At 40.0% G+C, this 27,986-nt stretch overlaps 1 protein-coding gene and 1 long non-coding RNA gene across 5 annotated transcripts in view; one reads left to right on the top strand and one right to left on the bottom strand.

Annotated features, from left to right (window-relative positions):
• The window catches only part of DHX9 (DExH-box helicase 9), a 48,729-nt gene extending 28,055 nt beyond the window's left edge, over positions 1 to 20,674 (bottom strand). The window contains exons 1-11 of one of the 3 annotated variants that reach the window (XM_003824743.5): positions 20,506 to 20,674; positions 17,276 to 17,408; positions 16,512 to 16,652; positions 7,610 to 7,721; positions 6,100 to 6,212; positions 5,338 to 5,486; positions 2,939 to 2,985; positions 1,266 to 1,402; positions 866 to 955; positions 615 to 776; positions 392 to 469 (exon numbers count right to left, since the gene is read on the bottom strand). In XM_003824743.5, the coding sequence (XP_003824791.1) occupies positions 392 to 469; positions 615 to 776; positions 866 to 955; positions 1,266 to 1,402; positions 2,939 to 2,985; positions 5,338 to 5,486; positions 6,100 to 6,212; positions 7,610 to 7,721; positions 16,512 to 16,652; positions 17,276 to 17,386 (1,140 nt within the window). In that variant the 5' untranslated portion in view covers positions 17,387 to 17,408; positions 20,506 to 20,674. Of the gene's footprint in view, positions 1 to 391; positions 470 to 614; positions 777 to 865; positions 956 to 1,265; positions 1,403 to 2,938; positions 2,986 to 3,803; positions 4,045 to 5,337; positions 5,487 to 6,099; positions 6,213 to 7,609; positions 7,722 to 16,511; positions 16,653 to 17,275; positions 17,409 to 20,021; positions 20,418 to 20,505 lie in introns of those variants that run through there. The other 2 variants (XM_055110719.2, XM_055110721.2) reach the window with 2 other exon arrangements.
• Positions 20,675 to 20,697: 23 nt separating this feature from the next.
• Positions 20,698 to 26,300, top strand: LOC129397483 (uncharacterized). 2 transcript variants are annotated; one of them, XR_008624955.2, is made up of 3 exons: positions 20,708 to 21,582; positions 22,029 to 22,746; positions 24,801 to 26,300. It is a non-coding gene; the product is annotated as an uncharacterized LOC129397483 (long non-coding RNA). The 2 variants fall into 2 exon arrangements; XR_008624953.3 differs by having other exon boundaries at positions 20,698 to 21,582; positions 22,029 to 26,300.
• The last annotated feature ends 1,686 nt before the right edge of the window (positions 26,301 to 27,986 follow it).

Below are 27,986 nucleotides of genomic sequence, written 5' to 3' on the forward strand. Positions count from 1 at the left end.
CTACTTCTTTTCACTACACTTCTGAAGAATGTATCTTTTGATGTTGTCCAAAAACTAAATTCTCATTGTCCCTGAACGTCGCACATGCATTCTTTTTAACATTTTAATTTTTTATTTGGAAAACACTAAAACAAACAAAAAAACCAACAACAAAAGGAGTCACTGCCTTAAATCTCTCCACTTTTATTAAATTACATTAAGAAGTGAAATTCTCTCACAGGCCCTCAACTCATAGCAACTAACTTCAGGGGTAACTAGGATTAGCAGTTTGGTACATATCTTTTGATATGCCCTCCTTAAAAGGGCAAAATGTACTGCTCATTGACTTTTTACCCATACCTAGAACATTCTGAAGCTCTGAGCACTACTTGTCTAAATAATTCAGACTTACTGCTTGCAAATCATGATCCTGTTCCAACTGGTACATCAATTCATTCTTGAGGTCCATGCTTATTTGCTCTGGAGTAGCCTGTAAAACAAAAAGCCAACATAGTCAAACAAAAGCACATAATTCAGCTTCAAAATAAATCCATTTTTTACCTAGACATACTAATCAAATATAGTCTCAAGAGTAAAACACAAGACTCTGATCTCAAAAACAATATTGCACTCACAAAAGCCAGAGGCCCCTCATCAATGTTGCTACTAGTCCAAGGATTCCAGTTGGATTGTGGAGGTGACCAAGGAACCACACCCACTTGGTTTTGTCGCTGAGATGGTTCAAACTGAGCCAATTTGCCAATGTTGAGTGCAACTGGCACAGAAGGATCTTCAGGCTATTAAAAAATAAGAAAAACAAAAAAATATGATTTGCTTGTCTACGGAGAGTTCTACGTAAATGTGAACTAAACAGCTTTATGCTTACCGGGGGCAAAATCTCAAGATTTAGCTCTTGAATGATGTTTTGCAGCTGATGCTCTAAATCTTGAGAGAGGTTTACTTTGTAAGGCTCCACCTATGGAAAAAGGATCACACATTAACAACACTACTCAAATCTACTATAATGGGGCTAAGACTATACAGTCAACACTAGGTCTACAATATTCTTAAACCAATAGTCAGTTCCCTTTTGTGAGAGAATTACTTCAATGATTATTTACTCACTGCCTATTATGAACATCATGCCAGACACAGAGATGATTAGCAGGGCCATTTTCATTTCCTGAGGTAAGATTCTTAAAATTAAACTTCTTCAGCCAAACACTAAACAAGAGCTAAATTGAATCTCACACTATCTCACAAGTCTATTAAATCTAAAGACTCACTGTCTCTCCTTCCTTCTTCTTTGTAAGTCCGGAGTAAGCTTCAACCACTCCAAGATGGTACAGTTGTCTGACAAGTGACAGGGCACAGGACTGTGCTGCCAATTTCTTATTTGATCCATGTTCTCGTGCAAAAATCCCTATAATGTAAGGTCAGGATTATCAGACAGAAAGAAATCATCTGAGTAAAGAAACATCTTATCACAAGAAACTATGGGCTTACGTACACAAGAAGCCCTAAAATACAGGGTATGCCATGGCTTCTAGTTCCTTTTTATTCTATTAATATCTGCTCAACAAAAGAAATTGCCAAACAGCTTATCAACTAAATAACCAACAGTTTTGATTACTGGCTGATACTAGGACTCATACAAATCAATATTATGAAAGCAAATAACCTATTTCAACAAAGTTGTCACTGTTAATATCAGACATTAAAATGGGGAAGAAAACATAGTTTGAAAAGACAAAGAGTAAAAAATAAACCAGTAAAAGTAATTGGGTCCAGAGTGGTTACCTAGACCAGGATTTGGGAAACTTTTTCTATAAACGGTCAATTAATAAATATTTTAGGCTTTGCAGGCCATATAGTATCTTGTCACAACTACTCAACTCTGCCTTTAATGTGTGAAAGCAGTCACTGACAACAGAGTTTGATAAACCACAGGACTGGGAATGGCTTTACGTTTTTCAAGAGTTGTAAAAATAAAATGAGAATAACAATGCGTGACCTGTAAAGTCTAAAATATGAGTGTAGCTATGTTACAATAAAACAGTTCTTATAAAAACAGGCAGTATGCTGGATCTGGCCAGAGGGCTGTAGTTTGCTGACCTTAGCATTAAACTAAAGCTAAGTTACTCATATCCTTATAGAAAATATTAACAGAAAGTTTCCTCTCCTCCCGTATCATTCATCTTTAGGAGAGATGAATATAAAGCAAAGGGGTACAAAGGTATCTTTCTGCCTAACTAGCTAATCAAATTAACCTCGATAAGGTAAGTGAGCTGACAGAAGTTAGCCTGCCTTTATCCTCTCTCCCTTAGTATTATCCGTCCACTCAAAATAACTCATTGTATATATAAAAATGAAAAAATGTTTAAGACCAGGCACAGTGGCTCACGCCTGTAATCCCAGCACTTTGGGAGGCTGAGCCAGGCAGATCACTAGGTCAGGAGATAGAGACCATCTGGCTAACATGGTGAAACCCCGTCTCCACTAAAAACAAAAAATAATCAGCCGGGCGTGGTGGCAGGCACCTGTAGTCCCAGCTACGCTACTGGGGAGGCTGAGGCAGGAGAATGGCGTGAACCTGGGAGGCGGAGCTTGCAGTGAGCCGAGATCACGCTACTGCACTCCAGCCTGGGTGACAGAGCAAGACTCCGTCTCAAAAAACAAAAAAGGTTTAAAATTATTTGACACTGGCAGACTCCTAATCATCCCACTGTGTCTTACCTTTGAAAGATTACACTAACATGGTCTGTTTTCACATGCAAACTGGGAGACTTTGCCTCTAATTTATATAATTACTAATATTCTAAAATATACCCTAGATGCTATCTTACATTATGTGCTCTTTCAAATAATACAGCTTCTGTATACGTGACTCAAGACTTAAAATGTGAAGATTCCTTCTCTATACAAAGACTTGGAATACTGGGGAAACAGTAACACTTACTTCTGCCCAGCTGCTTGATATAAATGGTCATTTCTGCAATAAAGCTCCTGTAACAACATATACAAGCAAGGTTAGAAATTTCACTGTTAGAAACCAGCAAATCCAGGTCTCCCAAGTCAGGCAGGCTTTCCAACTGCTTAGGCAAATCACAGAAAAAAAAAATTACCAACATTTATTTCTGCCCAACCCTAGAACAAATGAAGTATATAAACTTCAAATAATATACAACATGGCATAAGACAACTATAATCAAAGTTGATCAGCCAATTGTTCATGAAAGGAAAACGTTAGGGTATTAGATTTTATATTTACTTACTCTTATTCCAAAGGCTGGAGTCTCAAGAGCTAGAACACATTCAATGAAAAGGAATTTTCCACTTAGCTTGGAGCCAAGAAATAAAGTAGGCCCCAAATGTTTTACATTATGGTTATAATTATTTTAAGATTCCTTTGCATAGGCCACCCATTAATGACTGCGATCTATTAAGCTAATATACGCAAACTCACACATGCACATACACTTTGTGCATATCAATGGCTCCTGAGGCAGAGTTCTCACATCTGCCTGCAGTTGGAAGCAGCCCTGGATGACAAAAAACTTAGCCTATTTTTATCACATTTATTTAAATCAGGTCCTGGAGAACAAAACACATGTTGTAACATTATATCTAAAACTGCTAGCAGAGTCTAAAAAATGAATTTAGGTTTTAGCAAGGGAAAAACTGCCCTTTGATAACTATGCATTCTGGTCCTTTCACTGCTCAGATACATTCTAACCTAGACTTGGTGGTGTGAATAAAATGCTAGGTGAGGCTTAAGAAAAAAATAAATGTTAGACTCCTTCCTATACCTCGTGTGAACTGACCTTCAGGCACAGCGGCTTCAGGGGTCAAAGGCCACTGGCTTTCAGGGGAACAACATCCACCCTTTCATTAATGACATCGATGCCAGTATGTTTCTCAGCCAGGCTTAAAGTCAGCACTCAATCTCATTCTCCTCCACCTAGGGGGAACAGCGACACCAGAAATCAGTTTACAATAGTTTCCCATGTGATTGCTTAGTTCAGCCTAAGCAGCAGCACATGTGTGTATGAACACAGACCTCTGGTGTTGCTGTCTGTTATGCCTTTAAATAAAAGGACATACAAAGAGCAATGCTGTCCTGGCTCCCCCAACTGTCTGTGCCTCCCACATTGTCTTTTCCTGAATTCTTCACTGCTTTGTATCAGAAATCTATGATAAGATACTGATAACAAAAAATGTCTGCAACGATGAGCTTCAGGCACACTTCGGTATCTCATTGTTCTTAAAGTCACCAAGTGCTACCAAGCCCAATGCGTTCAGAAAGACAAAATATGAAAGAAAACAAATCATCAACAAATGTATCACTCCTTTGCAACCTGACGGTTTTAAAAAGGCTGACACCAGAAATATCTGAGAATTCAGGATTGAACAAAACAGTGGGAGGAAGGGGGAACCATGCTCTAAATATCATTTTGATCAGTGACAAAATTTTGTATTAATATTAATTATTTCAGGGTCGCTAGATGCAGCCAATGGAGAACACTTTGATTTTCGAGAAAAATATTTTTAATGTATTTGGATAATTTATTTCATAAGTACGGACAGCAAACGGAATCATTCAAAAAGGTTTCCATTACAACCTCCCCTCCGTTCTAATAAAAATACATCGCTCCCCAGAAAAGTCTAATCCATATGAGCCTTCCTGGGAGTAATAATTACTACACCCTGGAATGCTCTCAGGAAGAACAGCAAGCAGGCTGAGAAACATACTGTTAAAATGACCTCCCTTTATATTGTTTTATACATTTAACAGGAAAAAAGTACACCCCACATACAAAGACCAAGGCTGTTCCTTTTCGACCTTACGATAAGCCCTTAAATTTCACTAGGACTCCTAGGAAAGCTGGCAGTTTTCAAGGCTTAAGTGAAATGTGGATGTAGATGCAATACAATCTAATTCTGGGACTCAAAACTTAAGTATCTAACCTGACCCATTAAAGAAATAGTAACTGCCTCTAACAATACCAAGGTGAAAAAAAAAATCACCACCTTTGGCTGGCTTTTAAATAAACTAGGGACAAACCAGCAATTGTGGTCATGACTTTTGCCTTTCAGATTCAAATGAGCATCTTAAATGTCTAGCATGTCAAAAAGATTTACACTGAACTTCTTACACAGCTAAAATTCACTCATGTGAAAACCATGGAAACTGCACAAATCAATAATTATTCTTGTGCAAATTAACGTTATCTTTTAACAATTCACTTCTAATCCACACAATTAACCAGACAACGTACAAAAATAGATTATATTCAACAGTGAATATCCAAAACCACCTTAACTTACTACAGAAGGAAAAGAATGAAACAAGCAAACCTGTTGTGATCAGGACCCACTTGGGTGTACTTATATTCTCCTTGGATCTTTTCTTTCTGAAAATATTGGTTTAGACGAGCTTTAGCATTTTCCAAGGTCCAGTTTCCATGAAGCCCAGCATTTAAATCCACTTCTTCTGATTCTAGAGTCTGTAGAATCAATGATAATTAAATTTGGCTGTGTTAAGTTTAGGTATACAAACTTAAGGCACAGAAATTTTTAATACTGTCTTTGTACTATCCTTTATAATGCAAAAGCTGTTTTTGATAGTTTATAATCCTAGTCAAAAACTGAACCAGAATTACTTTTTATTGCATCTAAAGGCCCTATTATATAAACACGCTATTAGTTAATACATTGCATTTAAATTCTTCCAAAAAAAAAATGACAACTTCTTTGTGCTTGTTTTAACACTCTGAATACATGAAGTGGAAAAATAAGCTATACTAAAGACATTTTTTTACTCTAAGTGCTCATAAAATAAGGTTCCCTGAGATAATTACATTTCCTATAAAGCTGAAGAGGAGATCTTTTTATTACTACCAAGAAAAAAATACTGTTTTTTTCCTCCATAGGCAATGTGAACAACAAGAGTAAATGGGTAGTTTAGCTTTACGATGACTTGTGCTAATAAGTAGTCTCAAATAACCTCTTAAAAGATGCACCCAATTATTAACTTGTGAATATCCTAATCCTAAGCTTTGCTGTTAACTAAGTCCCAAATCACATTCTCAGAGATGTAACCTACGGTGCTGGCCTTACCGCTTGCACTTCTTGTTCTTCCTTTCTTGAGTAGTAATCCTTCAAGTTGGCTCCTCGGTCCCAGGTGGGCCCAGGAACACCATAGCCAGAGGCCCCTACCTCAGAATTATTTTCTGTTAAAAGAAAAAAAATTCTCTTAATGAGTCATAACTGTAGAAAAATCCTAAATACATTAAAGAATTATCCGAATTTATGGCCGGGCATGGAGGCTCACATCTGTAATCCCAGCACTTCCGGACGCTGAAGTGGGTATCACGTGTGGTCAGGAGTTTGAGACCAGCCTGGTCAACATAGTGAAACCCCGTCTCTACTAAAAATACAAAAATTAGCCGGGCATGGTGGCGTATGCCTGTAATCCCAGCCACTAGAGAGGCTGAGGTGAGAGAATCACTTGAACCTGGGAGGTGGAGGTTGCAGTGAGCCAAGATTGCACCACTGCACTCCAGTCTGGGTGACAGAGCAAGACTCTGCCTCAAAAAAAAAAAAAAAAAAAAGAACTAAATATTTTGGCCCTCCATGTTTAGAAATTCATGGTTTCAATCTGGAAAGAAGCCTGAAAAGTCCATGGCTTACTTGAAAAGTGTTACATCACTGAAGTATAGGTTCCAACTACAAATTCTGAGGCTAATATGCAGGGGGGAAGCTATCTTAGTGTTGAATTACAGGAAGTGGCTGATAATTTAGCCTATATTATCAATATAGCTTTGTTTTAAACTTGTTACATATGTAACAACAGATTAAATGATAAAACCATTTCTTTGATAAATATGACTCTGAAGAGATAGCTACCTGCTAGGACTAGTGATGGAAATAAGGTAACTATTGATGAAAACGCCAAATAAGTAAAAATAGCAGCTAGCACTGACTATTAACTCTAAGTTTATTACATGCATTTAAAAAAGTTTATCCCTCAAAGCAATCATATGAAGTAGATACTACTGCTATTCAATAAACAGTAGATATGAGACTTAAGCAATATGACCCAAATCCTAATCTACCATATGGTAGACATCCCAATAAAAGCTGTGACTATACAGTAAGTCCTCAATTAATGTCGCTGCTAGGTTCTTGGAAACGAAGACTATAAGCAGTGTTGTAAGATAATAACATTGAAGGAAACAAAGTTATTCAAGGACCTACTGTAAGTCATTCTGCAATGGCCTGGATCCACAGGGTAAACAAACAAGTCAACAATATATTTAGTAAGAATAAGGAACAAGAAAAGGCAATTCATAAGATTCTTTCACCAAATATTCTAGCCTGTGGAAAACCTATTTATTCAGAGAAAAATTTAGTAAAAGCCAATGACAGCAAAGAACTATGCTGTACCACATGTTCTAAGAAAAAAATAAATGATCTGGTAATATGTGCAAATTTATGAAGGCCTTGGGTTGTCTCTTAACATCAAGAGTTTACTGCAGTTCTTTCTACCCAAAACGAGAAACAGAGATGGTGATCAAGATTGTGTATATCTTATTCTCCACCACGTGCATGGATTCAAGTCCCTTACCTGCTTTGAGAGCCAGATGTGGAGGAAGAGGTCCTCCCATGGTTGTTGGTAAATCTCCTTCAGCATTTGCTGTAGTGTCAGGAGTATCAGTAAGTGGGGGTGGAGATGCTACCTGCAACAGAAAAAGTCAAGGCAGCTGTCAGTTCTTTTGCCTTCACGGGGACTAGTAAATTCTTTTAATACTTAAAAGGACCCATGTGTCATACCTCCTTTCTTTGTAATATTACCATCTTTGTTTAGAGGTTAAGTCTCTAGAGCAGTGCATCTCAAAATGTCTGCAATGAAGAACTGGTTGTTTCCCCTAATCCACTGGGAACAACCTGTCACAATACTGTATTTCTAAATGTTTACTCATTTCTGTACTTACCTCCTCACAAACTGTAACATTTTGAGTAACACTGCTCTGGGGCTCATTTTTAGTAGTGTTTACTACCTTAACACCTTTTAAAGCAGTCAAGAAAGTATCTTTCTACTCCATTTCTTAAGTATTTTATTGGTCATTAGTGTTTAATTTTATCAAATACCTTTTCAAAAGCCTTTATTAAGATGATCACAGAGTAGATATTTTTCTCTTATAAGATCATTAATACTACGTATTAAGAAAGTTTAATTACAGGGTTTTGCCTCAGATGTGCTGTTACATAAAATATATTGGTTTTCTAAACTAAGGAAAATTCTGAATTCTTAAACCCATCTAACCACATGGGTTTTAGGATGAAGAACTGAGATCTATACAACCTTTTCCTTAACTAGATGGGATGAACTATTTCTGTTTGCAAAGAACATTTAAAAATTTGACTTATTTTTACTTTCTAATTCAGCAATTTCTGATTTTATCGCTATTAATTTCTCCTGTTTCATTCTGAGATGAAAGCTAATTCATTCAAAAAGCTGTTTTTTGTGCAACAGTATAACTAATATTATTTTGAATAAATGATTGTTCCTCTGACCACTCCAGAGTTTTGCCAGACACTGTTATCTAAATAGTCTATGATCATAATTTAAAATTTTCACTTAGATCTAAATTCAAATTTCCAATTGTCTCTTAGGGTTTTTTGGGCGCTTTGTTACTTTTTCACATTACCACTTTGCTTCTGCCAATATATATAGCAACATGTCTAATGTTGTGTTATTAGTACATTGTGAATTTTTTTCTTTTCTGCTTTCTTCTAGAGAGCTTATACCTTGAAGGATAGTGTTCCTCCAAGGTTGGGGTTATGGAGACAAAGTAGAACCTATTCAAGGGTCAGCCCTAATAACCAAGGCACAGGAAAAATTCATTGGGCAGTCCTGGCACCACAATGCTAACTTGTCCTCCTCCTTCTACCACCTTGCCACTCCAGGACCTCAAATTCCTCTCCACCTCACTCTCTATCTACACCAACCTAAAAGAAAATTCCTAACCTATGAGAATTGAGGTGTCTGATGTAACTTCTATTTTCCAGTGATGGGGAGGATTTCCTTTTTTAACATTTCAAAATCAATTAAAATAGGTGAGGTATAAGAGTACTGAAAGTGTCACAGTGCATAATCTTGGCTCTGCCTAAGGAAGAGTCAGCAATATGAGAAAATACTTTTTCAAGTAGGTTATAAAATAGTATACACAATATATATTTTATCACATTAAAATACACATGTAACTATCTAAACAAAAATACACAGATTTTAGCAATATTGGCAATGCTATAGTCCATTTATTTCTTTTTCTATTCTCACAATCTGTTCCCATTTAAAGACTTTTTTTTTTTTTTGAGACAGGGTCTCACTGCATCACCCAGGCTGGAGTGCAATGGTGCAATGACAGATCACTGCAGCCCCAACCTGTTGGGCTCAAGTGATCCTCCCACTTCAGCCTCTCGAGTAGATGGGACTACGGGCAGCCACCACCATTCCCACCTAATATTTCTATTTTATTTTTGTAGAGATGGGGTCTATGTTGCTGAGGCTGGTCTTGAACTTCTGGACTCAAGAGATCCTCCTGCCTCTATCTCCCGAAGTGTTGGTATTACAGGTGTGAGCCACCACGCCATTTTTCTTTTTTTTGAGACAGGGTCTGGCTCTGTCACCAAGGCTGGATGATTTAGCCTAGGTAATAGTCAAGTACTGATGCATTCATTACAAAAAGACACAAGTATCTGACAGAATACCCAAGCTTGGAGTAGTATTATGTATGAATACTTAATACTTAAGGATATGGTTCCACACTCTACCAAGAGGAAGATTAAAAAAAATTAAGGAGCAGTCAGAGACAGAAAGATAATTAGAGAATCCAGTGCCAGAGAAGACAGAAAAATTTTGATGGGTTGGAGGATGTGATCAATAAAGCTGAACGCTGATGAAATTTAAAAAAAAGGGGGGGGGGTACGTGTGTACACTTTACAATGAACCAGTTTTTTTGATATGGCAAAAAACACAAGTAAAAATAAAGTTATAATGGGCAAACTGAGAAAAAATATTTGTGACACATCACAGGTAAGGAGTTAATATTGCTAATATATTAACAAACACAGAGGAAAAGACCAAGAATCCAATAAAAAAAAAAAAAGGGAAGATATATGTAGAGGCAGTACACAGAAATATATATGTAAATGATCCTTAAAGCCTAAAAGATGTTTGACTTCACTCATAATTTTAAAAAGCAAATTAAAAGAATACTAAGGTATCTAAAACTAGTGGTGAGGTTACAGACCAACGTTTCTCAACATTAGCACCACTGACATTTCAACCAGGTAATTATTTGTTGCAGAAAGCTGTTCTGAATACCATAGTTTTTAACATCCTTGGCTTCTACCCACTAGACGCCATCAACACACCTCCTTCAAGTTCAAACATCTCCAGACATTACCAAATCAGGAAAATGTAAACATTAATTGGATATCTCATTATATTGACACTATTCTTAAATTTTTCTTTTAGGTTTGATTATAATACTTTTTTTAAAAAAAGAATTATGTTTTAGTTAAAAACTGAAATATTAACAGATGAATAAGATGTCTGGGATGCTCCAAAATAATCTAAGAAAGGGGAGTAGTTAGAAATGAGTAAAATTGAAAGTGTTGCAGCCAGATGACGGAAACATGGAGTTTCACTATATTATTCTTTTATACACATCTACAATTGTCCACAGCAAAAAAATTTTAAAATATCCTCTACATGCTCACTTTTGGCAAATGCAATTTATGGCATGAAAGGGTAAGTTCCAGATGAAATAAGTGATTATGAAAAAGGATTTCCCTAGAATGAGGAGGTAAGATAAAGATGGTAGCTGGTAACAGTTTGGTTACGTATCCCTGCCCAAATGTCATGTCAAATTTTAATCCTCAATGTTGGAGGTAGGGCCTGGTGAGAAGTAACTGGATCATGAGGTGGGTTTCTCATGCATGGTTTAGTACCACTTTCCTTGGTACTGCTATCCTAGCAACAGCGAGTGAGTTCTCATGAGATCTGGTCATTTAAAAGTGTGTGGCATCTTCCCCTTTACTTTCTCTTGCTCCTGCTATGTAGGACATCCCTGCTTCCCCTTCACCTTCTGCCATCATTCTAAGTTTCCTGAGGCCTCTTCAGAAGTCAAGCAGATTCCAGTACCACACTTCCTGTAAAGCCTACATAATTGTGAGCCAATTAAATCTCTTTTCTTTATAAATTATGCAGTCTCAGGTATTTTATAGCAATGCAAGAATGGACTAATAATACAGTGGGGTTAAAAGTAGAAATGGGTTGTTATAATTTTTTTTTTCCAAATTCATCCATTCATTTATTCAGTCAACCAAAAAACATTTAAGTATCTGCTATAGACCAGGAACCATTCTAAATGTTGGGGACACAGCAACGAACTAAAAACAAAAAAATCCCTGCCCTCACGAACTTACATTCTAATACAATGAAACAAAAATAAATTACGTTGGAACAAGGTTTCTCATCTTGGTGACATTTTAGGCTGGTTAATTCGTTGTTGTAGGAGGTTGTCAAGTGCATTGTAGGTCATTAGCAGCATCCCTGGCCTTCACCTTCTAGATGTCAGTGGCCGCCTCGAGTTACAACAACAAAAATATCTCCATACATCCCCAAACGTCCCTTGGGGGGACAAAATGTTCTCCAGTTGAGAAACACTGAGTTAAAAAGTAAGTGTTACGGAGAAAAATAAAGCATTGAAGGAGTTTAGGAAGTAACCTGGGGGTGACAATGTTTATAATGTTAAATAGGACAGCTGGGGAAGAGTCCTTCAGGTATAGAAGTTTTGAGGCAGAAAGATAAGGGCTTATTTGAAGACCTATGAAGAAGTACAGCTACTGTAGCTGGAACAGAGGAAATAAGGAAGAAAGTAGGAAATCCATGGAGCATTTAATAGGAAACACCTGAGCCATGTTAAAATAATAATAATACAAAAATCACCTAGGGGATTACTTCTGGTTGTAGCCAAGTAAGTTCCTGTAAGACTGACCCTCCTGCAGGTAAAATAAACTTTAGGGGGAAAAAATACAAACACACACACAATACACCAGAACTATATGCAGGCAATAAAAAATGAATGAAAAAAGCAGGTAGATTCTTGAGAGAAGTTAAAATGGGGAAGCACGGAGTATCAAGGGTCTAATTCCAGTTTACTGTAGCTTTTAGCCTGAGAGAAGCCACCCCAGGCAGCTAAACCTCCAATGAAACCATCTTTTTGGCCTGAAGAATCAGAATTAGAGTTCAGGGAAAGCAAAGCTGCTAGAAAGTGAGGGAATGCTGGAAAGGAAACAGCCAGAGAGGAGGAGCCCCGAATTCTGTATATTGAAATCTCTGGCTAACCCTTGAAAACCACTCATGTACAGGGCAGATTCCAAGCTGCCCAGCAAAGGAGACCTGAAGGACTCTTCCATGGCTGTCCTAAATGATCAGAAAACTGAGGTGAGATCTGAGTTAACATCCAAAAGACAGCATTTGCAGTTTGAGTCCAGTCAAATTAAATGCCTGATTAAAAACAAAACAAAACAAACCAAATCAATGCTCTTTGGAGGAGTATAACATTATTCAGAGTCTCCACAGCATAATATTCCAATGCCCAGAATGCAATAAAAAATTATTTGATACACAAAGAGGAAAATGTGATCCAACCTCAAGAAAATATACCTATCAAGAGAATCCAACCCTGAGATGACTCAGATGTTAGTAGTAGTAGGCAAGGATTTTAAAGCAGCTATTAGAATTAAGCTTCATGACATAAAAGAAATCCATATTTATATTACAAACATACACTTATAACGAATGAAAAGAAATGCCAGCAGAGAAAACATACAGAAAAGAATAAGCTGGAGATTTTAAAAGTGAAAAAGGTAGTGTCTGAAATACACTGGGTGGGCTTAGCAAAATGGAAGGGACAGAAAAAACTATCAAAGAATCTGAAGATAATCAATAAAAATTATTCAATTTGAGAAACAGTGGAAAAAACGATAGGGAAAAAAAAAGAAAGAGAGCCTCAGGGACCTGTGGGATATCAAGTCTTAAATATAAACACCAAGAGGAAAGAAGAAAAAATAAAACAAAAAATATCTTAAATAATAGCAAAGTCTCTCAAAGTTGGTGAAATACATAAATCTATGGATTCAAGAATCTCAGCAAACCTTGAACAAGTTAGAACGCACACATACAAAAAAACCCATGCCCGGTCACAACACAAAATACTAAAAACCAAAAATAACAGGAAAAGATCTTAAAAACAGAGACTACCACATTACATATAGGAGGGAGTGATTTGATTATAGCTGACTTCTTACAGAAAACAAGAAGTAGACAGTGTCATATTATCTTTAAAGCCTATCTGGTCTCTGGCTGGACTCAGTGGCTCACGCCTGTAATCCCAGCACTTTGGGAGGCCAAGGCGGGCAGATAACCTGAGGTTGGGAGTTGGAGACCAGCCTGACCAACATGGAGAAACCCCGTCTCTACTAAAAATACAAAATTAGCCGGGCATGGTGGCACATGCCAGTAATCCCAGATACTCCTGCCTGAGGCAGGAGAATCGCTTGAACCCGGAGGCAAAGGTGGCGGTGAGCCGAGATCATGCCACTGCACTCCAGCCTGGGTAACAAGAGCGAAACTCCATCTCAAAAAAAAAAAAAAAAAATACATCTGGTCTTCAATCCCATTTCCCTGGCATAGAAATCCTAAATCCTTATAATCTCCTAAGTGGAGACTTTCTGTATGCTAACGAGTTGACTGCTGGCTGGCAGGCCCTAGGTAGCTTCAGTGTGGGGGGATGGTCACCAGAACCACCAAAGAAAGGTTAGAGGGCTGAAACTTTCGGTCCCACCTCCCAGCCTCTGGGGAGGTGAGAAGGGCTGAAGGTCAAGTCACCAATGGCCAACGATTTAATCAATACTGAATAATGAAGTTTCCATAAAAACCAAAGGACAGGGTTTGGAGGGCTTCCAAATGGCCGAACAGGTGGAGGTTCCTGAAGAATGGTGTTCGAGGCAGGGCATGGGAGCTCCCTGCTGCCTCCGCCATATCTTGCCCTACTTATTTCACCAACTGTATTTTGTATTATTCTTTATAATAAACTGGTAAATGTAGGTTTTCCTGAGTTCTGTGAGCCACACTAGCAAATTAACTGACCCCAAAGAGGCAGTCATGAAAACCATAACTTGAAGCTAGTTAGTCAGAAGTTCTAGAGGCCCAGACTTGCAAGTGGTGTCTGAAGGGGCTGGGGAGTCTTGTGGGACTGAGTCCTCACCCTGTGGGGTCTGACGCTATCTCCAGGTAGTGTCAGAGTTGAACTGGAGGATACCCTGCTAGTGTCTGCTGCAGAACTGATTGCTTGCTTGGGGTGTGTGGAAAAAGTCCCCCACCTCCACCCCACATTTAGTCACAGAAATCTTCTTTGTTGATTATTGTGGTATGAGAGAAGAGGAAAACTGTTTTTTTTTTTTTCCACTTACATACCAAAAGAGGGAAAAAAATATCTGGTACCCCAGAATTCTACATCCAGTGAAAATATTCTTAAAGAAGGTAAAATAAAAATATTTTCAGAAAGAGAATAAGAGAATTTGTCACTAGCAGATCTACAAGACCATAGAGAAGAGCCTAAAAGATAAAGAATAGAGGGAGACTTCAAACATGTAAAAGACATTTGCAAAACTGTTTTCTCTACCAGAAGGCATTTTTAAGATGATCTTGCCCAATCCCTTCATTTTACAGATAGGCAAACCAATGAAATTAAAGACTGTAAGATACTATAATTACCCAGCAGTTAATCTACCGGAAAGTAAGTCTATCAAGTTCTTAGTCAAAGGAATGGAAGGAAATAAGATTTCTTTCCTAACGAGTCAGAATACTGTCATAAACAAGGCAGAATACAAAAATTCAGTAACAGGACCCTGTTAAAACTGGCATAGACAGGCTGGGCACAGTGGCTCACACCTGTAATCCCAGCACTTTGGGAGGCTGAAGGGGGCGGATCACTTGAGGTCAGGAGTTCAAGACAAGCCTGGCCAACATGGTGAAAATCTGTCTCTACTAAAAACACAAAAATTAGCTGGGCGTGGGCCAGGCGCCGTAGCTCCCGCCTGTAATCCCAGCACTTTGGGAGGCCGAGGTCAGGAGTTCGAGACCAGCCTGGCAAAAAATGGTAAAACCCCGTCTCTACTAAAAATACAAAATTTAGCTGGGCATGTTGGCAGGTGCCTGTAATCCCAGCTACTTAGGAGACTGAGGCAGGAGAACTGCTTGAACCCAGGAGGCGGAGGTTGCAGTGAGCACTGCACTCCACCCTAGGTAACAGAGCAAGACTCGTCTTAAAAAACAAAACAAACAAACAAAAAAACCCTTATTTCTTAAAAACTACTAGAGCCTAGTGTAGCGGCACACACCCACAGTCCCAGCTACTGGGGAAGAGCTGAAGTGGGAGGATGGCTTGAGGCCAAGAGTTTGATTGAGCCCCCAAAAGAAAAAAGGCAGAAAAACAAAACAAAAACCCCCCAAAACAACCTACTAGACAGAGGTATTTGTTGCATACTTACATAATATAATTAAGATAATCATGATATTAAAAACACAAAAATACTCCATTGCATAAAATACTATTTTGTTATATAAGGACATGTCAGCCAGGTGCAGTGGCCCATGCCAGTGATCCCAGCACTTTGGAAGACGGAAGTGGGTGGATGGATCACTTGAGGTCAGGAGTTCAAGACCAGCCTGGCCAACACGGTGAAACCCTATCTCTACTAAAAACACAAAAAATAGCTGGGCATCATGGAGCGTGCCTGTAATCCCAGCTACTCGGAGACTGAGGCAGGAGAATCGCTTGAACCCAGGAGGCGGAGGCTGCAGTGAGCCGAGATCACTACAGCCTGGGCGACAGTGCAAGACTCTGCCTCAAAACACAAACAACTTGCCAGAAGTGGTGGCATGCACCTGTAGTCCAGCTACTAAGGGGGTTAAGGATGAAGGACTGCTTGAGCCCAAGAGTTTGAGGCTGCAGTGAGCTATGGTTGTGTCACTGCATTCTAGCTTGGGTAACAGAGCAAGACCTCATTGCTTACGGGGCAGGGGGAGTGTCAATGGGAGCAAACATGTCTAAAATATTACTGATTTTTCTATTTTATTTAAAGTATTATCATTGGTAATGAATGGAACATAACAGACTCTGAAATTTCTGGTGTATAAATACATGAAATAAAGCCATAAGACACAAAGATTAATGGAATTTCTCAAGCCCCTAAGACAGGTATATAATAAGGATGCAATCCACATCTTCAGAAATTTTGTCCAGTGCTGAGACAAAACAAGATGCCAAATTTCATTACGAAACACGATATATCTGAAAACAGTGAAAAATTACTATCTTGAGTCTCTTACGCATATTGAGTTTGTACAACTTTACAACATACATCTCAAGTGCTTCGCCATAGGTACTTACCCCAAAAGCTGGAACTTCTTCACTCTTTATTTCATTTATTCGAACCAAATAGTTAACAAAGTCTCTGGCAGCATTGCTTTGTGCATCTTTTTTATTGGTGGAATTTCCCATGCCAGTGTAATTATACCCTTCCACCTGAACCTTTAAAAAAAAAAAAAAAAGTACTAAGAGACTGACCTGGGTAATTCTGAGATTTTAAAAAGTCATAATTCAGTAGTCCATTAAGAGACAACAAACAGCTAACTTTAGGAAATATACTCTATAAATACACTGAAAATAATACACCTAAGAGAATGCATGAGCTACTGAAAAAGCTTAAATTGTGTTGTATCCAAAAATAATGTAAGTGGCTCAGATTTTTTTTCTCATATAACAGAAGGTTCACATTAAAATCTGATTCTGTAATATTCATGAACAAGCTCTCCATTTGTATTTAAGCACTTTGATTTGAAGCAATCAAGAATTGCTCTGCTTTCTAAACGTGCTTATAAAACTGCAAACAGTTGATCCAACTTTTCCCATCCCCACTACCGGTACTGAGGAAGCTGAGGAAGATATAGGCTCTAATTAGAATAATTTACCTGTCAGATTGTTTTAAAAGTAATGCTGACTTGAAAATGATTTACAATAGCAGTCAAGTCACAATAAAGAACTGTCGTTTCCTAATGTGCAACACATTAACATCTCCAAACAGAAAACATTTTTCTTTTAACCCCAAAATGAACCTCATAAATCACATAAATGCAAACTGTATTCTTCAGTACCTCACACATGAATTTCTGCCTGTTTTTGTTCCCCACCGCTCTAATTTCATAGGATGGGGTCATCTTCCTTTTGCCACACCAGGCATACAGAAAATTTTTAACGTCACCCATGATTCAAGTGTCTTCTTCAGATCTAAGAAAACAAAAGTCAGTTAAAAACAGCATTTTATAATAGCAAAAACTGGGAGGAACCAATTATCTAGATTACTGAATCTGGGTTAAACATAGGATATTCTATCATGTTGCTATTAAGACTCCCCATAAATTTTAACGACATAATTGGAACGTTTATATGTTGTAAGAAAAAGGATACAAAACGGTATGATTTGAACTTCATGAAAAGTACATATACATGATCAAGACTGGAAAGAAATACCCCCTAAAAGGGTTATCTTTGGGGACTAAGAGTGATTTTTATCTTTTCTTACAAAGTATTTTATATAAGGCCCTATATTCTACAACGGGCACCTTATATATTTAACTCAGTTCATCCTCACAACAATGGCACACAGATACGGTGGGTACTATCATTGTCTTTTCAGGAAGAAACTAAGATTTAAAAAAGTAACTTCCAAGTCACCCACCGTGGAGGCCTAAATTCAAATCCAAACTACTATATATTAAGAAACAGTTATCATTTGCATATAAATTCAATGTTTTATTCTCATTCTGATTATGACCACTAGCACATTGTCCCCAAAGTTGTAGGCCATGTATTAATAATATAATAAAGTTCAAATACATTAAGCACTCAGTACTGAAGACGGTAACCTATTAACTTAAATGTTCTATACCAAATCTCTCCTTTTAGGCCTTTTTATTAAAATTTGAGGATATTAAAGTTTTCTTGAAGTGCAACAAGTCTATAAAATACCACAAGATATGGAGCCTATCAGTCTAAATGCTGAGTCTAAACTGTGAGCAAGATATGAGACATTTATAACCAGAGAAAATAAAATATGCTATGAATTTAGTTTGCTGTGAGAAGAAATCCCATTACCAGCATTAAACCGTCTGCTTCACGTTTCACGTTTGATGCATTTTGTTAGCACCTAAGTCTAACGTCATCAAACTGCACCCCTAGCATAAATTTGTTACGTCTGAGTGGCCACAGTCTAACTCTGGTCATCCATGTGGCGAAGGGAATGTCCTATTAACAAAAAAGCCGTGGAAAGCTGAAAATGTTTATCTGGAAATTCCACCTCGTTAATAATTAAACAACAAGCCCTCATGGTGAATGAATAATATGAAATACGAAGGACTATACTATCAAACTCCTGTCTCCCTAGTCTCTTACAACCCCATAATGTTCAATACACCAACTACATGCTATCGATGCCCAAATACATATATTTAAAGTTTAGTCTTTTCTCTCTTTTTTTTTTTGAGACGGAGTCTCGTTCTGTCACTCAGGCTGGAGTGCAGGGGCGAGATCTTGGCTCACTGCAACCTCCGCCTCCCAGGTTCAAGCGATTCTCCTGCCTCAGCCTCCCGAGTAGCTGGGACAACAGGCGCCCGCCACCACGCCCAGCTAATTTTTTGTAGTTTTAGTAGACACGGGGTTTCACCGTGTTGGCCAGGATGGTCTTGATCTCCTGCCCTCTTGATCGGCCCGCCTCAACCTCCCAAAGTGCTGGATTACAGGCGTCAGCCACCGCGCCCGCCCGTCGTTTCCCTTTAAAGTCCAAAATTAAGTTCATCCAACTGTGGCACTAACTCACCCATTTGCATGCTAACTTGGCATCTCAGTCAAAACAGAATTTTAAATTTCCCCTCAAATCTGTTCCAACACCCTACCCCTACATTTCGGTTTCCATAAACGGTACGACATCCACCAAGTTACTCCTGGCACAAGTTGAGAGTCGTCCACTCCCTGAAGATTCTCCATAGCTATCCCTTGTAGAACCCTTAATGTGTGTCAAACAATATCCATAATAGATCATCTAAATGGAACTATTTTACTTAATCCTTAGTAATCTTGTACAGGTAAGATCACTATCCCTTTAGAGAAGGGGAAACTGAGACAAAGAATATCTTGCTTCAGGAAGACAGAGCTCCTAATTATAAGAGCAAGAATTCGGGCGGGCGCGGAGGCTCACGCCTGTAATCCCAGCACTTTGGTAGGCCAAGGCGGGCGGATCACGAGGTCAAGAAATCGAGACCATCCTGGCCAACATGATGAAACCCCGTCTCTACTAAAAATACAAAAATTAGCCGGGCGTGGTGGCGCGCGCCTGTAGTCCCAGCTACTCCGGAGGCTGAGGCAGGAGAATCACTTGAACCAGAGAGACGGACGTTGCTGTGAGCCGCCATCGCGCCACTGCACTCCAGTCTGGCGACAGAGCGAGACTCTTGCAAAAAAAAAAAAAAAAAAAAGGGGGGGGGGCAAGAATTCAAGAAAACGTAGCCTGACTCCAGATCTACTACCTTCCACCACTACGCATTTCTGCTTCAAAATACGTCCCCTATCCATTCGTTTCTCCCCATCTCTCCTGCCACCACTACTGCACACCCGGGCTAGTGAAATATTGTCCTACACGGTTTTTGTTTCCACTCTTGCCACCCTAAAACCCATTCTCCTTTGAAGGCCTTCTCGCCACACTCCAGTCACATGGCCTGCTTTCAGCTCCCGCCCAGTTTCTGCCCTTAAGCGATAACTAATCCCTTCCGCATCTGCAGGCTCTGCTTTTCCTTCGCGTTGGCCGAGGTTATCAACTCAAAGCCTCCCTCCTTCGAGACGCCTTACCTCGCTATACTAGCCAAAGGCGCTCTCCCTTTACATTCTTCAATTTCTTTTTGCTCTACCCACAAGGCCTGCACGACGGCGCCAGTTATTCGTGGCTTGAATGAATGACTGAAGGGCCCTAGGCCAGTGGCGCCCCGGCGGCAACCACCACAGGCGAAGCACCCCCTTCCCTCAGCCGCCGCGGTGCCCCGGCGTACGCAGGCCAGAGGAGGAAGCGGGCTTTGCCTGCTAGAGGCAGCAGCGGGAAACGCTGGGCGGAGGGGAGGGGAGGGGGCCACAGGCTGCCCGGACGGCGCAAGCGCATCGCGGCGAGGCGCGCACGCAACCCGCAATCCGGGGACCCGCGGGCGGCTCGTCCCTTCCCCCACCCCCAGCCGCCGCCGCCGCCCGCGCTTCGCAACAAAGCCGGCTGCGGAGCCATGGTCCACGCCGCCCGCCCGCGACCCCGCCGCCCCGCACGGTAGCCGGAACGTCTCTCCCTTACCAGCCTTCGCTTCCTGGTGCCCAGCTCTTAGGACCGTGTGTGACTCTGGCCTTCTACCGAGACAACAGAGAAACGCACAGCAACTCGCATGGAGGAATCGGCGAAATGGCTCCGACCGCGGCGCTAGGGGGCGGGGCCAGCGAGCGTACGCATGCGCAGAGCGCGTGCCAGGGCGGGGGATGGCGAGGGCGCGCCAATGGAGGGGGCGGGGCTCAGCCACCTCGCGGCGCGGAAGGGTTTCGTTGCTAGGGAGATGGGCTGAGCCGGGCGGGCATCGCGCCAGACCTGCTCCTCTGGATAATCCACTCTCCTGGATAATCCACTACCCTGGATAATCGGCTGCCCGCTTTTGCGCATGTTAGGGAGTTGACGGCCTGTAGCATTCTGATGCAGCAAAATATTTCGCAGGGTCTGTCATAGGGATCTCCGGTGAGAGGAGGTTCCCTTCGAAGGCAGAACTGGAAACCTTGCTGCTAACTTGGTAGGGTTGTTGAGATAATTACATGAGATGGCATATGAAGGGCGGCTTAGTTCAATACCTGGCACGTAGTAGGTGTTCAGTGGGCGTAGTTACCGGATTGATTCAGATAGTCTGAACGCCAGTGTCTCTTGAAAGAAAGAAACTGGCCGGGCGCGGTGCCTGTAATCCCAGCACTTTGGGAGGCCGAGGCGGGCGAATCACTTGGGGTCAGGAGTTTGAGACCAGCCTGGCCAGCGTGGTGAAACCCCGTTTCTACTAAAAAAAAAAAAAAAAAATACAAAAATTAGCCGGGCAGGGGGGCGGGCGCCTGCAATCCCAGCTGCTTGGGTGGCTGGGCGGGCTCCTGCAATCCCAGCTACTCGGGAGGCTGAGGCAGGAGAATCGCTTGAACCCCGGGGTCGGGGGCGGCGGCGGAGGTTGCAGTGGGCCGAGATCACGCCATTTTCTGGGCGAGAGAGCGAGACTCCGTCTCAAAAACAAACAAAAAACCATGAAAGAAATAAGCTCAGTGAAGGCGGGCATTCTGCCTGGCTAACGCAGGTCGCTCCTTGCCGTGCCTGGAACATTACTGTAAGTGCTCAGCAAACTACTTTAAGGTAGGAATAAAATCTGCAAGGTTGCTTTTGTTTAAATTGGATAACCTTTTGTGTTCCAAGTCTTTGGAGTAATTTTGTGTTCCAAGTCTTTGGAATAATTGTGTCCTTAATTATTATACTAGTCAGTGTTAAATTTTGAAACTCCAGTGCTTCCCATGAAGGTAATGATACAAAACATTTCCAGCTGGGATTGTTCCAGGGAATCCAGACTAATCAATTATCTGGGCTCATTATATCTATGGATCTTTATTTTTCACCTCTTTCCTTATGTTTTTCTTAATCCTTCTAGCTGATAGTGATCACTCCCTTTAAAACTGTCATTCTTAAAATCAGAACAACATAGTTTAGCATTTACTTATTATTTTCTTCATGTGATTGTTCTCCTTAATTAAGAATAAAATCATTGAAAGAAAGACCTTAATTTTTTTTTTTTTTGTACCCTTCAGGGTGTTGAAAGCAGCAGGGGCCTAGAAGACATTAAACCAATACCACAGAAATACCAAGGATCATTAGAGACTATTATGAACAACTATATGCCAACAAATTGGAAACCAAATGGAAATGGATAAATTCCTGAACAGATACAACTTACCAAAATTGGACCAAGAAGAAATAGAAAACCTGAAAAGACCAACTATGAGTAATGAGATTAAATCAGTAATACAGAGTCTCCCATCAAAGAAAAGTCCAGGCCCTGATGGCTTCACTGCTGAATTCTACTGAACAGTTAAAGAAGAACTCATACCAGTTCTCAAACTCATCCTGTGAGGGCAGCATTACCCTGATACCAAAACTAGATGTGGACACAAGAAAAAAAATCTATAGGCCAGTATCCCTGATGAACATAGATGCAAGAATCCTCAACAAGACCAGGTGTGGTGGTTCATGCCTGTAATCCCAGCACTTTGGGAGGCCAAGGCAGGTGGATCACCTGAGGTCAGGAATTTGAGACCAGCCTGGCCAACATGGCAAAACGCTGTCTGTACTAAAAATACAAAAATTAGCCGGGCAAGGTGGCGTGTGCCTGTAATCCTAGCTACTTGGGAGGCTGAGGCAGGAGAATTGCTTGAACCTGGAGGGAGGAGGGGCAGAAGTTGCAGCGAGCTCAGATCGTCCCACTGCACTCCAGCCTGGGTGACAGAGTGAGACTCCATCTCAAAATAAGTAAATAAATAAAGAGACTCAACTAGCATAAATGAATTGCAAGTGTTTTATAGTATATAATGAGCACAACAAAAGTATCAATATATTACATGGAAATACATTTTTCAAAGCTGGATCTTTAGCTTCCAAGGATTAAGGAGAATTTTGTTACTGAGTTGGTTCTTAATTTAGGCTCTGCACCTGAGACCTAGAGTCCCCTAGGATTTGGGTCCAAGGACTGGCATTACCTTTGTAGGTGGCTCTTGGCAACTAGCACTGTCTAAGATCTTAACATTTGCAAATGAAGCCTTAAAACATGTCCCAAAAGTATGGAAAGTGGGCCGATTTCAACACAACCATTACCTGTTCCTGGTAGCTGACCAACTAGGAGATTTCAGAGGTCAAGTGGGACAGAGCAGGGTAGGGAATTTTTTTTAAGCTTTATTATAAAACAGGTAACTTTGTCCCTATCTTAAGAATTTGGAACTGAGGCTATAGGTCACTCAGTGATCAAATAATGAAAGGTCTGCTTCAACTGGACTACTTAATATTTCACATTTACCTTTTTGACTAGAAATAACTGGTGAAAGTTCACTTAGTTTGGTGGGAAATAAGAGACACAAAGATATCTTCTCCTCCAGGATGAGACTCCCAAAGGCAAATGTTCTCTGAGTACCACTGTTGCTCAAATTTAAGCCCTTTGGAGTTCCTTTGAGCATGGTTCTGCCCTCATATTTCTGATCACTCCCTCTAGACTCCTACTCAACTTCTCTTCCTCTGTGTGCACTCCAATTGCAAGTCACGCCCAGGTTCTGTTCTTAGCACTCTATATACCCTCTACCTGGAGAGTCTTATTCTTCTATATTCCAACCACCATCCATATGCTGATATGGACTGAATATTTGTATCTCCCCCAAATTTTTATGCTGAAGCCCTAATCCTCAATGTGATGGTATTTGGAGATGGCGCTTTTAGGATATAAGTGGGTTTAGATGAGGTCATGACAGTAGAGCCCCCATGGTGGGATTAGTGCCCTTATAAGAGGACAAGACCAGAGCCTTCTCTCCTCTGATATAATTACCCACATAAATCTTGACATATTGAAGAGTTGGTTGATCTCTTAACGAAGGGGTCTCCAACTCCTGGGCTACAGGCCGGTACAGGTCCATGGCCTGTCAGGAACAGGGCTGCACAGCAGGAAGTGAGCGAAGGGCGAGCAAGCATTACCGCCTGAGCTCCGCTTCCTGTCACAGCAGCAGCAGCATTAGATTCTTTTAGGAGTGTGAACCTTATTGTGAACTGCAGATGCAAGGGATCTAGGTTGCGTGCTCCTTATGAGAAAATGCCTGATGATCTGAGGTGGAACGGTTTCATCCTGACACCATCCCTCCCAGGCCCCTGGTCCGTGGAAAAATTGTCTTCCACAAAACCTGTCCCTGGTGCCAAATAGGTTGGGGACCGCTGGTTTAAGGACTGATGACTCTTTTAATGCAATGAGTGACACAGATGAAGTATATAATCTGGATTCCAGCAGAAATGGTAGTCTAGATTTTGAGAATGAAGAATAGAACCTATCTGATACTTTTAAAATTATTTTCTTGTTAATAATTACGGTCATTCAAAAGCCAATTTCTATTAGACTTCTTCCTTTTTTATTGCTTGTTGTACATATGTATAAGTGAATATTTGTCTTTTCTATAAGCAGTTGTAACATTGGAAGTCATTTTTCTGTCTCCATTGTACCAGTTCTTCTTGAACCATTTGTTAATCTACAAGTTCTATGGCTATATAGAAATCTATTCACATTCACAGGATTTTGCAACATGTTTTGCTCCATTTTTACAGTTACATTTGCTTTCTCTGTATTTATTCTACAGGAATTAATTTATTTTATAGTTTGGCTTGCTTCTCAGTTATGTAGTCTTGAAATGCCATATTCACATTTGCTTTTACGGTTCCCATATTAAGGTTCAGGGCTTTATTTACCCATGCATTTGTATATTTGAGCATTTTTGTTGCTTGCTTTATACAAGCTTTAACGGAGACTAATACATGTCTTTCTTTTCTTTTTGTAGAGACAGGGTCTTGTTATGTTGCCCAGGCTAGTCTCAAACACCTGGCCTCAACTGATCCTCCCACCTCAGCTTCTGAAAGTGCTGGGATTACAGGCATGAGCCACCACAAGAACAACACATTTCTATAAGGTTATGGGGTTTTACTTTTTTCCAGTGTTAATTAGTCTCACATATCTAGAATTTGTAATTTCTTATTGGATACTAGAATTACTGTATTTATTTACCTGAACAAATTAATGTTTCCCTCTACAAACTACTTTAGAAAGATTTTCAATAAAGGTAAATGGGATGTAATAATCTATTAAGAAAAAATGACTCAGAGTGGAACCTGTAGCAAAATATAAATTTGCTGTATTTAAGAGTAATTGAAAGCAAAAGATTCCAAAAGCTTGAAAAAAATGGAGATGCCCTAAATAAACTTACCATTGAAAAATAACAGAAAATGTTGAATACAAAAAAAAAAATGTATTGCTGTGCTGCCAAGAAAGAAAATGCTTTAGAGGTAAACATAAATGAAGTGAATGAATGAATCCAGAGAGGCAAGAGAACCCTGACGTAAGCACCTACCCTGAAAGGGTCTGCTGATTTTTAATGAACTTGAGCTTCCTTTTAATAAAAGCTGCATTGGGGCTTACGAGAAAGGAGACAAAAGAGACTGCCCAACATGCAGAGGCTGAGAGGAGACCTACACATAAACCAGAAAGCCTTATATCTTCAGTGAAAAGTGAACAACAATAGCAACAATGAGAAACCAAACCAACCAGAAGAGGGGTATAATAAGGAAACTTGTCTATCAAAAACTAGATGCTAGGTAGAATAAAAAGACTCACTTCCTCTGATATCCAAAAAAACCTCAAGCCAATTATTTAAAGTGGTTATTAGTCAACAGAGATAAATCACTTAGAAGGATTAAAATTATATTCTCTTTGGTGGAATATTCTTCTATCCAGACCTCAAATAATTCCTATAAAATTCCACTGAACATAAGCTCGAGTTCAAAAAATCATAAAACAGGTGAGGATCTTAAGTACCTCTGATGAGTGGCAGGGTATAAGTGGCTCATGTGGGTGATCCCAACACTTTGGGAGGTTGAAGTGTGGGATCACTTGAAGCCAGGAGTTCAAAACCAGCCTGGCCAACATAGTGAGACCCTGTCTCTGTTTCTAAAAAACAAATAAAGTCCAATGAGTTGAGTGCCAGCAGAAAAAGAAAACTGACAGAATTATATATAAATGTTTTAGATACTAGAATTATCTGCTACTGAATAGAAATATACCTTTTCCTCGTTATTATGTTTAATTCACTCCTGAAAACCCTACTGCTAAGTGAAAAGCCACTAAATGAAAATAATATTTTAACTGGAAAATCATGATGCATTCTCTGTAAACCCAAGAAAACTAAACAATTTCAGACCAAAAAAATCAATTTTTCCAGAGACAAGGTTATATCAACAAGTTGAAATAATAAAGACAGTTTATTTACAAACTGTAATGTAATGAAGGCTTGTTGTAAACTTTCTTCTTTCTGTACCAATTTTTCAGTCTTTAGGGGGGCCTATAGTTATTTTACACTCTAAATTTATAGCACTTAAAGTTACAGCACAGAAAAACACTGTGAGTTTAATGTTCCTATGACTTACAACACCTTACAAGAGCTGGCTCCTTTGCAGTCCCTTTAAATTAATCACTTCCTACTCTTTCTCCCTGGTGTCTGAGCTCTGATTCATTGGCTTCTGTTCAGTTTTTCACACTCCAGACTCTCCCATGGCTCAGAACTGTCAAATATGTGGGTCCTACCACCTGGAATGCACCCTCTGCTACTCTTCACCTGACTGGTTTCTTTCCAACATTCTAACTTCAGATTAAGTCTAATGGACCCAGAGAAGCCCCCTCTCACTACCTTGTGGAAATTGGTCCCTCTTCTGCACCTCCATCTCCCACCACTTTCCCCTGGCCATATTGAAGGATCTTGAAAGACATACAGATAGGTACAGTTCTATATAGACAAATGAAAGAGCAAAAGGCAGAATATACTTAGTGTTTTAACTGAATGATTCTGAAGTTCTACTCAAATTGGGAAGTCAAACCTGATTGAGGTTATTACCTTAGGAAAAGGACAGTACTAATTGGCCAATATTCAGGGGAGTTCAGATAGTAACTGCAACCTGAAGACCAGCTAGGCCTGTGATATGGTTTGGCTGTGTCCTTACCCAAATCTCATCTTGAATTGTAGTTTCCATAATCCCCATGTGCCATGGGAGGGACCTGATGGGAGTTAACTGAATCATGAGGGTGGTTACTCCCATGCTGCTGTTTTCGTGAGAGTGAGTTCTCACGAGAGCCGCTGGTTTTACAAGGGTGCCTTTTGCTCAGCACTTCTCCTTGCTGCCACCATGTGAAGAAGGATGTGTTTGCTTCCCCTTCTTCCATGATTGTAAAGTTTCCTGAGGCCTCCCCAGCCATGCTGAATGGTAAACCTCTTTCCTTTATAAATTACCCAGTCTCAGATACATCTTTATTAGCAGCATGAGAATGAACTAATACAGGCTGTGAATATTATTTGCCACTCTAACATGCTTTAAATGTGTCCACTCATTCAAGCTGAGGGTGGATCACTTTGTTTCACCCTAGTCTGAGGATTCTCAAGAATGTAGTATGTGGTCATTATCCCACCTCCTTCTACCTGAGGTAGGATAACCTTAAAATGGTGCAAACTGGTCTTGGACTGTAGACCATACTGAGATGCTGATGCACTTGCCCGCTTGTGGGAACCCACTTCCCCATGACCTCAAAGATAACCTTGTTATGTATGCTTGCTGATAGATGAGAAGGCTTGTCTCTCACACCAAAGGCTGGCATTTGTGACAATTTCTGTGCCTATAGGGCCTAACCCAACATCTGGCTCAAACGTGGGATGCTGATATTCATGAAGGGCATTCTAGCAGAATATATCAGAGAAAATATATCAGAAGTGAATGTGTGATTGATGTATAATCTCCTTAGGTGGTCCCTCTGGAATAGAACTTGAACACTGTCTGTAACTTGTCTCCAGATAAAGGTAACACATCCTGCTGGATATAGTTCTCTATGTATTTTGTTGAATCCATTCCTTTATATTTATTAATTGTGTGATTAAGACTTAAGAAAATGCTTTAGGGTTTTCCTTCTAGTTGTGTAACTTAACATG

The sequence above is a fragment of the Pan paniscus genome, chromosome 1 (assembly GCF_029289425.2).
Source record: "Pan paniscus chromosome 1, NHGRI_mPanPan1-v2.0_pri, whole genome shotgun sequence".
Classification (NCBI taxonomy): Eukaryota; Metazoa; Chordata; class Mammalia; order Primates; family Hominidae; genus Pan; species Pan paniscus.